This window comes from Cloeon dipterum, chromosome 2 (assembly GCF_949628265.1).
Source record: "Cloeon dipterum chromosome 2, ieCloDipt1.1, whole genome shotgun sequence".
NCBI classification, from domain to species: Eukaryota; Metazoa; Arthropoda; class Insecta; order Ephemeroptera; family Baetidae; genus Cloeon; species Cloeon dipterum.
In genome coordinates this window covers 13,708,676-13,724,820 of record NC_088787.1, presented here as the reverse complement: position 1 = coordinate 13,724,820, position 16,145 = coordinate 13,708,676, and the positions used below count along the sequence as shown (strand labels likewise).

At 41.4% G+C, this 16,145-nt stretch overlaps 1 protein-coding gene across 5 annotated transcripts in view; it reads left to right on the top strand.

Annotated features, from left to right (window-relative positions):
- The first annotated feature begins 1,304 nt into the window (after positions 1–1,304).
- Positions 1,305–16,145, top strand: part of LOC135935323 (diacylglycerol kinase eta) — a 43,938-nt gene continuing 29,097 nt past the window's right edge. For 3 of the 5 annotated variants that reach the window (XM_065477568.1, XM_065477567.1, XM_065477566.1), the window contains exons 1-2: positions 1,305–1,495; positions 8,712–8,822. In XM_065477568.1, coding sequence (XP_065333640.1) covers positions 1,361–1,495; positions 8,712–8,822 — 246 coding nt within the window. In that variant the 5' untranslated portion in view covers positions 1,305–1,360. Of the gene's footprint in view, positions 1,496–8,711; positions 8,823–12,030; positions 12,113–16,145 lie in introns of those variants that run through there. The other 2 variants (XM_065477569.1, XM_065477571.1) reach the window with 2 other exon arrangements.

Below are 16,145 nucleotides of genomic sequence, written 5' to 3'. Positions count from 1 at the left end.
GGTTACAAAGTAACTACTAACCAGTCCAAGAACGCAATTTACGTATATGATAGGTGTTGAAGTTAAAAATATACAGTATTTAAATACTAACTAATACAACATCCATCCTTATTTTTTTCTGTCACGTCCAAAATTATTATAAATGTTATAGCAATGAAATTTGAGAAAATATTGTACCTGAATTTTCGCTCGGATTGAGTTGGCAATGTTATCATAATTTTGAGAGTAAAACACCTACGATGGTTCGAGAGTTTGATATATAAAAGATATAAAATAAATGTTTCACCAAAAAAATTCAAACTTCACATTTTATCCTTTAACAATTTCAATCATGCAACAAGAAACTTGAGGTGGAATATTGTCAGTGACGCGGGGCAGGGGCCGCTCAAAGTGTGCAATCGGCCCGGCCGGCGCGAGAGGGAGGCTCTTCTTGCGTTGCCTGAGTTTCTCCCTCCGCTCTCCCCTGTGGAGGCCCGAAAATTTACGTCTTTACTTATCGGTATACAACAATTATTAATGCGATCATAATCTCGTCAGATAAAACCCTGACAAATATTTTCCTGCAATTTCGCAAATAATTTAAAATGTTCATTTATTTACAGTTCCAAAAACAGAAATACCATCGAAAATTTTAAAATATGACAAGCAAAACTCATCATTTTTATTATTTTTGAAGCACATTTAAAGAAAAAACAATCCTGTTTCAATACAATTAGTTGCTTATTAATTACTCCAGATTTTTTGCTGACCATGACAGCTCGAAGTTTCCCCCCTTAGATTGTGCCCTCCTGCAATTCTGGAAATGATCTCTAAAGATGTGACATTACATAATTAATGTTTTTTTTAAATATTACTTACGTATTATATGCTAAGAGCGCAATTCAAGTCAAAATGTAATTTGTCTATGGCTTAAATTTCTTGTAACCTGGCTGATAAATACACGTCGCTTAAAAACCGAAGGAAAGAATATATCGACATTTTGTTTCAAAGGGCAACTTTGAAACGGAATTATATGCAGAGCAGATCATGTGTCACAAATAGAAAAGCTCTCTCTCACTCTTACAAGCGCTCGAGAAGATCAGTGGTTTCATCACGTAATTAGCAGAATGGTTAGCCCCTTATCGAGGTCAAGTAGGCTTATTGCGGGGCAGTCGGGCCACACCGGTTGCATACGATCGCTAGCAGAAAGACACACGACAGCGTGAGCAGCGCCGGCCTTTTCATTTCGCTTGGAGTAAGGATACGGAGCGCGGCACTCGCTCGCGGTAGTGGAGTGGAGGAAGCGGCGGAGCGAGTGGTGCGGCTGCGCAGGGTGAGTGATAGTAGTGTACAGCTGGGAGGCAGGCAGGTCGGCACGGGCATGAGTGCCCAGGAGCCCTGCTGCACCCTGGCCGCCCCTGAGGAGGACTGCGAGGACTCCTCGGGCAGCGAGACTGAACCTGCCCCCGCCTTCCGCCGCCAGCTGTCCACCAAAGAGGCCTCCAAGGGTGCCGTGGTGAGTGCGACCGTGCGGCCCGGTGGGCGTGGCCCCGCGACTTTTTGCTGCATTGTGTGCCCATTTGGGCGCCGGAGGGTTCCTGGAAAGGGCAGGCGAAACGCGTCGTGCACGCGACGGGCGGGGGCCGCCTACTTCGGCCACTGTTCGTCCCTTGGGCCGCGGCCTTTACGTTGATTGTCACCCCGCCGACGGGGTGGTTTGTGTTGATGTTTTGATTGACAGTTTGGGGTCACATCTCTGTTGTGTTGTGGCCGGCCGATTACGAATACGCACATTAATCGTTAATCTTACTCAGGGGAATTTGCAATTTGGCGCCGAGAGCCGCGGGCATTGAATATTCATGTCCCAAAGAATATTTTTTTATTTATTCCCGGCCCGCATGCGTTGCGGCGGTGCTCGTTTACTGTTTTTGCACTGGCTTGCAGCGGCGCGGAACCACAACAAAGTAATTTTTGCTGCTCTTATCGCATACTAATCTTTTGTTCTGCCAAAAGAACAAACAAATAAATAAATTGCGATATATTTGGAATTACTTTGTGATGTTTTCCAGGAAAAACCAATGTAAAAAAGCCAATCAAGTGAACGTAATTTTTCGTGTTAGTGATCGTTCCCACGGGCACATTGCGATTATTACGGTCTGTTTAATCGGTTTTCCGCTAGCTTTGTTGCCTTTTACTCATCGATATATTTCGGTCTTTGACTTGTACTATATTTGTACCATGTTTGTATTATGACTAGATGAGAATAAACAAGTATTATTATTATCATTCTAATTTAAAATTACTCCAAAAGGGGTTGCACAAATAATTTCTACTCACATTACAAAACTCTGAAAAATATGGAATTAAAAATAAATTCTGGAAGAAATAATATGTATGTTTTTTAAATCATGATCGATCTATGTAACCATTTGTCATTTATCCTGTTAGATATTTTCTTCTCTTTTGAATAACACAGATAACCACGGGCTGATTCAACCATTGTTCTCACTTTTAATTTCATAATGAGGAGAGAGTTCTTATCTTAGCTATCCATGAAAAAAAATTCTTCACGCTCAATTGGAATTTACAATGGGTAGGGCACATGCCACCGGGGTTAATGGACAAGACCCTTCTCTGACACGATCAGCAACAGCAGTGGGTGATAAACTAAACAGCACGCTCGCTTTTTCCGCCATCTAAATGTGGAACTTGTCTTTATCGCTGCGGCTAGAACATTCGTCTGCCAAAGCCGGTGCATCGCTTGCTGCAAAAGCCACATATGAAACATTTTAACGAGCCATTAGGGTTTTGAACAAGATCATTTAATATGTTAGGAACAGGAAAAATCAGATGCATGATGATGCCTCATTGGTCATTGTGAGAAATTCCCAACAGCAAACTTGAGGTTAAATTATTTTTAGTTTTGTTTGGCCCAATTTTAAGCGAAGTTTTAAATTGTGAACTTTATTGATTTTTCAAAACATTTTCGATCATCTTAATTTTGAATGATTTACAAGCAAATCCGCCAAATATAACTAGAGTGTGAAAATAGCAAAATTAAATTAAATTTACGACTCGGAAAAATATCAAAGAACCGAGTAAAAAATGAGATCATTCTAAGAGCGCGGCTAATTTTTGTGAGATATTTATAGCCTTGTCAGATGGTCTCATTAAATTTCATGAAACACTGAAGCAAAATCAGATGCCTGTGACGCACACGCACAAGTTACAGTTCGGCTAACGATCAAACATCAAAATGGTTTGTTGACTCGTCTATTAACAAATAACCATTAAATTTACAGCTTACAATAGAAGTAGGATGACTTTGATGTTCAAAAAATTCATTTTTTATATGAATGTGCCTTTTTCAGAGGGCAGCCAATTTATTTTACATTCCCTTCTTGAAGTCTTTTTTTTTATTTTTGGGCTGAATGATCGCGGAAGTGGGTATAAATGCACGTATGAATTTTGTGTGCGCCCTCGTATATAAATATTATGATGTGGTGTGACGTCACGCACTTTGGTCGCGCTGGTTCCTCTTGTAATAAGGTCATCCCCGAAAGTGTGCCGTCGCCCGTCGCGTACGTGCTCCAGAAGTCTGCTCACTCGCTAATGCCGGCCCTCGCACTTGCATTATTTCATGAGCGCACCTCGCCTTTAGCCTTCCCCGCGTGCAGCCACCGCCGCCGCTGCTCTTTCTTTCCGTCGGATCAATAGACCCAAATATTAGCCATTTCGCCAAACGCGCGGACATGGGCCTCGCATGCTACACTGTAATGCATTGTCGGTAGGGGTGTGCATATCACACGTCCTCACCCGGGCCTGCTCTTCAAGTTAGCACGCAATCCTTAAACCGCTAAAAGGAAATGTGTTGAGATACCATTATTTATTTACGGAACGCTGATTGTATTGCATCACATAAAATATTTATATATGTATGAATTTCAGGTGCATTTTGTTGAATTATTGTTGGCTTTATGTAACGAGTTATTATTTGAAACAATTTAAGGTTTACTACGTGTGCAATAATCAAATCAGGATGCACCAAAAAATCAGAAAATTGTTACAATCAGTTTAAAAAAAAAATACATTTCTCTTGTCTTGAAATAAATCCTTTATGGATACGATAAGCAGTATTAGCACAATGGTAACAAGGATTTTTTGGTTTAGAAGTTTCATTCCTATTTCAAAAAGGTAATTTATTTACAAATCTTGTGTTAGAGATGTGAAATGTTTTAAAGATAACACATCTTTCATTTTCTCATAAAAATAATGTTTTTTTTATAATTTTGTAATTTTCCGAGATCAAACAATTATGAGAAATAAATAATTAAGGGGAAGGTTAGGTTTTGTTTGGGTATTAAATTAATTTATGTTGGCTCTATCGAGGTTGCTATTCACTGGGTTTCAGCGGCGGCGGCGGCGGTGCATGTTGTTTGGTTCTGTGAGCTACAAAAGCAAATACTTTATTTTGCAATTAAATAATTTGATTTTGAATTCACAAGTACGTCGACAATATTTGAAGCTCTGCGTTCTAGTGGCGATTAATTCAAGCATCACCTAAAAATAGCATTGTAAAGTAATTCACTGCGCAGCAAGACCGAATCCTTATGGAAAAATAATAATTTCAAAATGTGACTCTTCTACCTCCTGTCACAACAAAAATGAAATGATTTGTCTCAAAGGAATTCCACATGACCATTGCGACATCCCATTAAATGGTGGGCAAAGTTGTATGCAAATTTTTTTATTCATTGTCAATTTAAATTAATAATGTCACTTTATATGAAGCAAACAATCTCAGAAATTAGGCACCTGCCTTATTGCAACAATAATTCCATTCACTGCACTTGTTTTAGTAATAACTGACCGCGTGCTTTCATAACAGCTGGTCTTGTTTGTTTTATCATGCATGACTGGGTCTGTTACGTGCAAGAAGCAAAGAGTATGTAGTAGATAGATAGTTGCAAGTTTTAGATCTTGAACGTACACAAGATCGAGTCTTGTTCGTTTTTTCGGCCTTGAGCGTAACATACACACGCAGCGAATTTAACAAAAAAATCCAACATTGAAGTTACAATTTTCATAGGAAAATAAATTTTTATATCTTTTAGAGCAATTTGTGCACCTTTTTCCGCAATTCCAAGAGGCTTAAGACTTCTTAGTGGACATAAAAAATTATTAAAATTATGCTATCGCCAAATCTCGCATCATGTTATTCGCTGTCAGGCCAAAGTAAGCTATTTTTTTCGTTTCAAAGCTTGCCAATCTTGAGACCATTTTTTTCTTTCTTAATCTTGCAAAAACGTGCGTTTTAGGCATCAGTCTGTTGTAGTGCAGAAGAACATGCTCCGGTGTACGCAAGGATGGCTTTTCTCTGCTCGAGGCTTTACCTTTCCCAAATTTATTCGCGACCCGGCCTGAGCCTTCTCCTTCTGCTGTATTAAAGGACACACTGCATGTCAAATCGATGAGCTGCGCCTGTATTAAGATCATATTAATCTTTGGTGGGATTAGACTCGGGGACTTTGGCTCAGGAAATTAATTTTTCCTCCCCTTTAAACGGTGCGGGAAAGTCGATGGACATATGGCCTCAAGTTCCGTTTCGGTCAAAGCAACGCAAGGCTGTGTGAATTCTCCAGTAATATTCAAAATTCGCGTCTGGACGCGATTTTTTTAACGATGCGTTGAACTCCGTTTTTTTTCGATGAAGTGCATTTCAGAGCTAAAGATTTTTTTCCATGTATTTTTTCCATATTAGGCGGTACCACTAAACAAATCGAGTTTAATAACTTGTTAGCTCACATTTGTATTTTTCACAAGCAATAAAGATTTGTTTTACAGTTTTATATTACATTTTAAAAATATAGGCTTGAGAATTCGATAGATTTTCGAAATATTATGCTTTTTGTAAGGTTTTATCAGGTTGTTTTATGGTTAAAATAACATAAATTTCATAAGTTTCATCCATATTGTATTTTTCACATTTTTCTGGAAATTTAATGTCCGGCGGCAGAGAGAAATTTAAGAATTTTACTTCCTTTGATCGTGTGTTTTTGTTCAATACCTAACTGAGTATACCGCCAGAGTGCAAAAAATATCGTCCATGGGATGGGACTTCCCTGCCAGATTCTGCGAAGTGTATCTCGGTCGCGAAACACATTAATCGACCCGACGACACAAGCAAAAAGTGATAGATTAACAAGAGCGGCGCGCGAGAAAGAAGATGAGAGCTAAAAATACTGTCCAATCATTAATATATGGCCGGCTGGTGATTGGGCCCGAGGAAGTGCATGTTTGCTCGGCGGGTGTGGCCGCAAGAGCAGTGGAAATTACTGCCCGGCCTGGCTGCACGCGCCTCGCAATGAAGATAAAGGGGTCAGGTGTTAATTTACTGGCGCGAGCATCTTTTTTGAAATGATGATGCGCGGAGAACAGCGATGGCGCGCGCACACACACACCCCAAATGGAAATTTATGGCAGTCTTCGCGGGAAAGTCGCGCTCTGTGCGGTTTGCCATCTCCAGGGAGTCAAAATAATATAGAAAAAAGGACCGAGAATGCCCGAGGGGTCCGTACCTGGAAAACCTTAATGGCCAAATTTATTGCCTTTCCGAGAAATTAAATCATCTTTGTGGCGGATGCTGACTGCACTCTCACCTGCTGGACTGGTTTGTCGCGGACGCCTTCCATTATTTCTGACTGCCGCTGATGACGCAAGCCGGCTGCTGCGATTAAGGGAGAACGAACGAGAACCGTCTTGTCAAGTACGCCCAATAAATTGGACTCGCGTCTTAATTAAACTTGTTACATTTCCAGGCAATTTAAACGATATTTCCCAAGAGCATAAACCTGATTCATCGTTCTGGCTGTTCTTTATTACGCATTCAGAGCACTCCTAATTGTACGCAAATATTTCATAAAATCAAGGCACCAGATTTGATTAAAAATGAATTCTCCTTCAGCGAGAGTTTAAAAATAATATAATCGATTGAGGCGAAGATTTTTATTCATCACTTGAGTGTCGGCCCTGTTTTGTGATTTTGCCACACCTTATTTAGCTCCAACGTGAAAGCCACAAGCTTGCACATCGAAGCGCCAACATTAGACGATCAAAGAAGAAACAGTAAGCGGAGCAACAAAAACAAAAAGCTCATTACGTGTGGTAACGAATTACATTTTTGGCTGAGCACGCTGTAGTGGAATTTACAATTAATCATTCGAACCAACAGCGAGTGAAGTGACAATGGCAAAGCTAATTGGAATTTATTTTTAAACATTTTAAAAGGTAGTAATACAAAAGAGAAGAGTAGAAATCCTCAGAGTAAGTTGCTAATCTTCGAATACTCTTGAGGTTTGGTCATACAGTGGTGTCCATGTCCACCCATTCCATCCTTTTTCAAGCTCTTTAAAAATAAACTATTCTAAATTCCTTGATTTAATATCCTCCTCATCCAAATAAATCGCTGTCCAACTTTTGGAACGAAAAGAGATGTACTAAAATATACTTCAAGACCATCGTGATTTCTTATGTTCTCATCGTCCGTAAAAGTATGTTTGAACTGGACAAAACTTTAAATCGTTGCTGGATAACCTCCAAAATGAAAATTAATTTAAATTTACAATCCTGTTTTCATCCTTTTTGAATCCGAAGCCATCATCTGTACATATTCCTGGTTTAATGAATTAATAAAGAAATTGAAATTTGCAAAATTGAATCATCGTATACATCTCTTAGCATACACAGCCCAACCAGCAATTGCAAATGATTAAATATCAGTCCGCCTGCACCAGCAGGTCGTCAACAAAGAGTTCATTTTGCGCCTGAGGGGCGAGAAAATTGTCAATTTAAAGTTCGCTGAGAAACACTCGTCGCGATTTCAAACAACGGAGGACAAAGAATTTCATTTTGTTTGGCGATGCGAGTTCGAGTGGAGTTCTCTCTTCCTTTGACGTCATCCATCAAAGCTTAAACAATGCTATTTCAGCTTTGCAAATAAATATAATTTATTGAGATACAGCGAACTGCTGGATTATTTTTGGACGCGTGAGCCTCTTTTGTGAAATTTTACGCCTTTGCCGCCCTCGTCCACAACGTCAATCCTGTAATAGCGTGTTGCGTTTTCATGGAACATTATATTAGCCACTCGGTTTTATCGCGTCACAAATGTAGACCCTCTTGTTAATGTTTTTTGGCCATTTGTGTTTTGTAAAAAATATCGCAATCCCTTTCCTTGTTTAGTCTACCATCCTAAATTATAAATTATAGGGCATGTAATTTGATCGTCTGTGCTTTTACAACAGTCGTGTTAATTATTGTTTACTTGATTTTTAGCCTTTGAAACTTCGGCACTTTGTGGTCCCACACATTTCTATTTCCATCTGTGATCAACAAACCACGTGTGTAATTAAACTCAAAACCAAGGGAGTGTCTCGTTTCCAAGTATTTGATTTCGGCTTGAATTGCCCGCAGCAGTAAAGTTTGATTACAGGCCCGAGGTCGACTCTAACGAACGAGTTGTTGACGACACTCTCAGACAGTTAATAACCCCCAACATTATTTATATTCCGTGCATGTTTGAGCCACAAATTGAAATTCTTCGCCGCAACTTTGCTGCAAGTCCCCGGCTGACAAAGGCACACACACACACACATAGATTGACTCGAAACTTGGCTCGGATTTCCTCCTGTCAACCACATTGTGTTTAAACAACCGCGCGATTGGTGTTGCAGGCGTGCACCCTTGAGGGCTTCCTCCTGAAGCAGACGTGCAGCTTCCAGCGGTGGCGCCGCCGGTACTTCAGGTTGCGGGGCCGCAAGCTGTACTACGCCAAGCAAGCCAAGGTGAGTGTGTGGGTATGCAGGCCCGCCGGTCGAGTGCGTCGTGCCGGTTGCACACCTCTTTTTGCCGGGGCCTCTCCACGCAGCAGGCAGCCGGCTGAGTGTTGTTTTCGAGGAGAGTGCTGGAACTGCCGCGTAAGAAAGGGCCTCTCCAGAGACAATAAAAGAGCCTCGGGCGCCGCCGCAAAACCTGTTCGATTTTACTGACAAAGTAGACAAAACAAGCAAGACGCGCTCTCTCTCTCGCGCGCGCTCCATTTTGCGCCGCGCAAGATGACATCTCTGAATTTGTATGTTTGCTCCATTTTCGTTACTCTGCCAGCGGCGAGCCTTGCTCATTTGCATGCAAACACGAAATTTGTGTACACGCGGGAGGGCAAAAAGGAAAGTGCAGCGGATACCTTTTGCTACGGAAAACTGTCCCAGCTCTAAATAGTTAGAGCAGGGGAGAGGAAAACAAAGAATTATGGACTTAAAATATCATTGGTCGAAGTGCTCTCTGTGCTAGTCACGTGTGTATGTTGCTAATTCTCTTGAATATCAGTCCTTGAGGGCATTTGATTTACATTGCAATTATTTTATTTCTCCGTCCCGCAACAGCAAAACAAACTTGCCGAACCGAAAACAATCTGCTCTTTCAGCTGGGTTGTTTACCCAATCATTATCATCGCGTAGAGTACGATGTTTATTTAGGCAATTTTTGTCTTGCTCTTTGTCAAGGTTTCAATTATATCGTTACCGATTTTAACGATGTGAAGTGTTTGGGCGCCCAAAGGGGAGAGCGGAGGGAGAGTCTCAGGGATAAAACCACGACTCGCGGGGATGACTGTCTCTTCCTCTATTGGGCACTCTGCCTCTCTGGACCTGATTCTCCTGCCGACAGCGGACCGAGCAAGACGTTCTCTCTCTCTGTCTGTCTCTCTCCCCGCTCATCCCTTGGGCAGCCGTGATTAACATTCTTCACTATCATCAATAAAATGGTATGGTATATTGTAAGCACATGTCCTTCCTTTCCGGACGCTACAGTTCACACTGCACCCCTATAAACTTTAATTATGGCTAGAGGAACGAGCTCAGAACTCGTGAGAGTGGTAAGGCACAGGCCGATTGCACACCTCTGGCGGCCCCTGCCCCGCGTCGCTGACATTCTTATACCTCTTCGTCAGTACAAAGTCACTATTTTTCACACCCCTAAATTAGAGCCTCTGCCTGGATGGTGCACGCTCTCATTTCGCGGGCCTTCTTTGCCGCTGCTGCTTCTTCGCCCCGAGAGGGATTAGCGAGACAAAGGGGTGTTGACTCGTAGGCTCGAGAAAGAAAAAGAAAGAGCTGTAGCGTTGCTAAACAAATTTTTCTCTTTCAACCGCGTTTGCCCTTTTATATGTGTTAACTGAAAAACTGGACTACTCGGTCTCTTTTTGTAGCGCCGAGTTGATTTTAATGAAGTACCAACTGGATAAGCTTAATTTCTGGGAAAGACCCCATTCATCTGTGCTGGCAGCAGGGAAATTTCTTTTGTGGTGTTGAATTTCAGCAAGTTATATATAGACTCCTCTTCAAATGAGATTTCAGGCTTTCACTTCAAAAGTTTTCGTTTACTCACTCAACTTTTTAATTGCTAACTTGAGTAAACTTGTGTTTCTCGTCTTGAATTTCAGGACTTTTGTGCCGTTCGCCTGAAAAATAATTCAACTTAAGAGGAGAAAAGAATAGTGATAGTCTCTTTAGACGTTAGGCAATAATCGTCCCACATATTAAGTGAATTTCTTAAATTGTTCGCATCTAACGGGAAAGGCGGACGAAGGGCTTCTCGAAAGAGTCATTTAAGTGAGGGTAAATACAAAATGAAACAATTTGGCACATGATGTATCGCGAGACATGCGTATCCTTTGAGTGCAAATATTATTCCAGACGTTATTTACTTTCTGCGTGTGAAATTCAGCTTGCTCGCTGCGGAGCCTGCACTTTCTCTCTATTTTCATTTGCCGTACTCACGTGAGTGCAAACATTTCGCAAGCCTCACCTCACCCCAGAGAGTAGAGGTGCTGAATATTTTCTGAGCAAAATAAATGAGAAGTTTCAGACGCAGCTGAGTTCGCCGTTTTCTTTCCCACACTACGCACGCCAGGCAATTTCTCTCTCTCCGTTTTGCGTCCGCGGAAGTATTTTCGCCGTTTTCCCTCCTCCGTGAGTTTTTATTTAAATTTTTAGAGTAAAATCTCAACCGTGTTAAATAGAAAACTGAATGAGCGACCACTTTTGTCTCTTGCTCTGCTCGTTTCACACGGAGCTTGTTGTATCTCGTGTCACCCCACATTATAACGTTACATGCGGCGGAGTAATTAAATGAACACCTGCGCCGACTCAATCTTTTTCCCGCCACTTAGGCTTGGTTTAGTTTGGTTGACAGAGCTCCTGCTCCTACACAATGGAAATTTCCATTGCAATACTTCGTGAGCTCCATTTTGAACAAACCGCAACATGATGCTCAAATTTTAAGACGTAATATGTTTTTTCTTCGACCAAAAACAACTCGACTTGCGTAACAAATTTAAACTGAAAAATTTTAAAGCACTATTGTTGAGAATTACTAATTATATTAATTTGAGGTAAAATATACCAATATTTTTGCAGCATTCGCATTAGTAATGATGTATAAAATTTCAAAATAAATCGGCAACAAACGCTGGATGTGCAGGTGTCGGAAAAAGGAATTCACGCGGGAAGAAGCCAGTGGTGACATTCAGATATGCCGTCTGCTCTGCAAAAGGGCACTCTAGAATGCAAATTGCGGGCCATTTTTAGCCCTGGACGACAAAGGCAGTGGCAGAAAGAAGGGGGCGGCGGGAGGGCGAGCGTCGCCTCTCGTCGCATGTGTCTTTTCGGGCTTGATCAGACGAGTGAGGGCCCAATTAGGCGCGTCACGCGTAGCGTGCGTACGAAATCGAATCAGCCGAGCGAGCTAGTTTGCAGCCGGTTTGCGAACAAATCGAGTTAGCAAAAGGTCAAAGGGCGTTAGAAATAATAATTCTCGGAGGAGCAGGTATCTCTTTAAGGGAGGTAGTGTTGCGGAAATTTGTTAGCCTGGTAAATGAGCAAAAGGGCTCGCCGAGGAGCGTTATTGAATTATTGATACGGTACGTCACTCTGGCGTGACGTCATGCGGGGTAGGAGAAGGAGGCTGCCAACCCCCAGCTCAAGCTGCCGGAGCGCCCGTCGCGTAGTACTACAAGTGCGACACAGCGCTCTGCACCGCCGCTCTTGCTCCTCCTCCAGACCAGTTCTTGCAAAAGGTAACACAGCTTTTCTCTTGCGCCAATTCTGAGGCGAGAGATTCGAGCTAGCAGCCCAACCGCCCCGATATCGCAATTCCGTGCAAAATATGGGACGATTGGCAACTAGCAACAGCTTGCAAATTTTCCGTGGCCCGGCCGGAACTCGCGCCTCGCTGGAACCGGGTTTGCAAAGGGGTGCCGCTTTACCTTAACTCGAAAAGGTGTTTCGCAGCTTTGAGAAAGAGTTAATTTCTCTCCCTGTTTTGATAAAAATGCGTCCACAATAAATGACACCTCGGTGAAATTAAGTTTTGCACCGATTGTTTTCTTAGTATTCTATTGCTTTCAAATTAATGAGCTAATGTAGTAGATTTCCTGCTGGAGTGTGCCAATGAAATCATTCCATAAAAATTTTTCACGCCTACGGGACACAATTTACGCTCTACAACAGACGTGGGTGGATTCCGCTTCTTATATATACACCTGCTACCTGCTAAATCAGTTTTATTTGAAGAACAGTAAATGATTTCCTCGAACGACAAAACAACTCATCAGGGAATTAATTTCAAGTGAAATGATAACTAAGCAAAAAATTTAAATGAGTCATTTTAAAGTTTGGTTATGGGTTGGTGCCTGTTCAAATTATCTGTTTAAGAAACAAATTTGCTATGCAGGTTTTAAATTCAAACAAAAGTAAATTAACCGTACAATTAATCAAAAATCATATTTCATGCTATGCTAATTTGTTGCTACTACATGTTTTGTTAAATCTAAATTTAAAACTCCACTTTTGATTTTCGCAATTTGAGTGATGGCAAAAAATGGTATTAAACATTTTAGGCACTTCAAATATTTTAAACTGGTTCAAATGATAAATTTAATCCGAAATCTTTAGGTGGAGCGTCAGCGCTCATGATTTAATAGCGCGGGCTTATGCTATTGATACCACTTGTGGATATCTGTCAATTGGCGAATTTTAATATTTCCTTGTACAGGAACATTTTTATTCTACAAAATAAAAGCGTGTTCCCTAGCTATACTTGTGATTGCGATCTTTTTACAGATTTAAATAATGCTCGGCGCATCTGCTCTGATTCTATATCCACAAATGTATATGGGGTGCTTGATATCACAAACTCACAATTAGCGCACGAGTCCCACTATTTATGTATGATGCCAAGAAATAGAATAAATAACAATATATTTAATCTACACTTTGGAGATATTTTCCAAACTTACACGATGGCAAATCTTAATACCTTTAGGGTGAAATTCCCGAGAAAACTTATTTATTCGCCTTTGGTACACATCTTTGAAGTCTTAAAAAAATTAAAAATGTCATATTTTCTGCAAGGAAATGACAGGAAACAGTAAGAATACCGAAGTAAAATTGTGCAGCACACACCATTGCTACCGCCATTTTATGTTATTGAAAGAGCAAACCAACTTCCCGGTAAAAACTCCCGAATTCAGTGTGCTGCAGTTTCTGGCTTACACAGATCAAGCCTAAAAAAGCAGATAAAGCCGTTCTAAGGAAGCAGGAAGGTGGCTGTCCGAAACAAAACTCGTGTTACGAGGCAATCACAATGCAAATAAGGTAAAACTAAAGCCAGCAAATCCGCCGACTGTTGTTCCCTATGGACGCAGCGGAGCCAATTAAGATTGACACAAAAGCTCGTCTGTCCATTGAATTCTCAGCCTGCGGGCTCGATTTTGCGCGCATTACCCCAGCAAACACTAAATGCAGCGAAACCCTGAAATTTGTTGCCCTCCTCGGAATTGGTTGTCAATTAAGGCGAACGCCCCACCGCCTTGTCCTGTTGAATCTCCTTACTTCAGTGCTGCCATTGTGCCGCCAGGCGGATCTCAGACAAACAAAAAGCAGACCACCAAAGCGCAGCTCCTCAGGGCATCCAATTTCCTCCTTTAAGACCGACCAAGGAAAGGCAGTATTTTTCTTTCTATCATTATACAGCTTACGCGTGGACGCCTTTATGCAGCTTGAAAGCTGCCGGCATAAAAGGCCAGGCATGTAATGATTGATAATGAGCTGATTTCGTTAAGCTATTTTATATAAAAAAAGATCTGCAATTTCTCTGGGGGTTTTCATCGTATATTTCTGTAGAAGACTCAAAAGCGAAGCTTTATTCTCTCTCTCTCTCTCTCTCTCTCTCTCTCTCTCACACACAAGAAGTCTCTCCAAAGTTCATGTCATGCATGTCAGACAGTTGGCAGGTGCCTCTTAAACTTGACTGCAGTTCATAAATTTTGGATGCCAACGTGAATTCAATTTCCATCGCCAATTATACTCTCCGGGGAAGGGCCTGAAATCTCGAGAAGAACTTGATTCCGCGGCTCAACTGCTAAACGAAGGGCGAGGAATGGAGGAAAAGTTTCTTGAAAATGGTTGATAAGTGGATGCTGCGAGTCGCATTTCATCGCAAGAGACCCTTTGTCAGCAGGGAAGCGAAACACACCAAAATCATTGGGCAAAGAGTGCGCGTGCACCTGTAAGTGAAGTGGCTGCTGCTTTGTTCGCGGAAAACAATTCTTTTGTTCTCACAAATCATCACGGCGCAGAGCAGCGCAGCAAACTTTTGTTTTTGAAGGCACACATCTCGTGCCTCAAATCCGAAGGACAAATCACGGGTTTTCCTGGAAAATATGAGACGGAGAGAAGTGCCATTCAATAAGGCCGCGGGCGAGTGGCGTCCTTTTCGAGAAGAGGGACGACCTCTTATATATTTCTGTCGTGCGCCCGAGAATAAGCACACCTCTCTCCAGAGATCTGGAGGGGTTTGCTATAAATAAGAAACGCTGGTGTGTATTTTTCGCTATTGCTCAATCAAGTTTCATCTTTCCACACGGCAGTCATACAGTGTGAATTATAAAATTACATATTTGTACTGCCATTTTAAATTTTGAATTTTTAGATCACTTGTTTTTTTACTTTCAATCTTGCGGATCTGATTTTTTTTAAGTTGTCTAAGACAATATGTCCTTCAGTCTTTTGATGTCTTAAATGCTCGTTCTCAGATTTGATAGTAGTTGTTGGAGCATGAAAATTCCTTTCCTTTTTTCCCCTAGTTTACATTTACATTTTCATTCCTGCTTAATTTGCTGGAAGTAAATAGGCTTCGTTTTCCAGTCATGATTGATAAAAATAAATATGCGTCAAGGTTGGTGGAAATTCAGTTCACTTTTTTAATAGAGTTTCCTTGCTCCTCGTTTCAAGCGAACAACAACAAAAAATGTCGGTACACTTATCTTCCGCAGAGATCGAAATAGAGTGCCACTGGCGTGCACGCATCACTCCTTTTTTTGTTGTCAGTGCTATTGGAGGGAAAACACGATAAAAAAATATGCGTCTGGACGGGTACTGGTGTAAAAAACGGAAGGGGCACTTCGCTCGCTCACTCGCGTGCCAATCAATATTCACGCCCATGATTGATGGATGTTTGACAGTGCACTTTTTGATTACTTGTTGCCTCTGTGTGTGTGTGTGTGTCCTTTTTCGCCCAATACGTACGTGCAACCTGAAATCGATCTACCCCGGTCTGGTCCCGTGAGTGCCGAGCTCTTTCGCAGCAATATCCGTGGCGTGCGGCGAACGCACTCGCTTCCGAGCGCGACGTTCTAATTAACTCCTTATTCAAAATCTCATCCCCTGCTTCGTTAAAAAGCAATCAAGTTGGTCCATGACTAAAATTTGGGGGCCGATGGACAGATTTTTGTCATTACCAATATTTTTGTTGCTAGACAGTTTAGGAAATATACTCAATATGACGCAAAAATCGTTTTTGCTACCTCAATGAAATGGAATGAATTCGTGTCTTTTGTCAAAAAACTCGAATCATTCGTTTGTCAGCGCTTGGATCTGTAGCTATCAAGAATTTAACAAAGGTTTGATTGAGAAAGCAGTAAAATACAATTTTGAGACCAAACGATTACTTAACATGATGGAGAAAAATGTGCTTATTTGATCACATCTGTGGACTAAATGAAACAAAGCCTAGATTTTTAACCTTTTCTGGCGTACTTTAAACTAAAT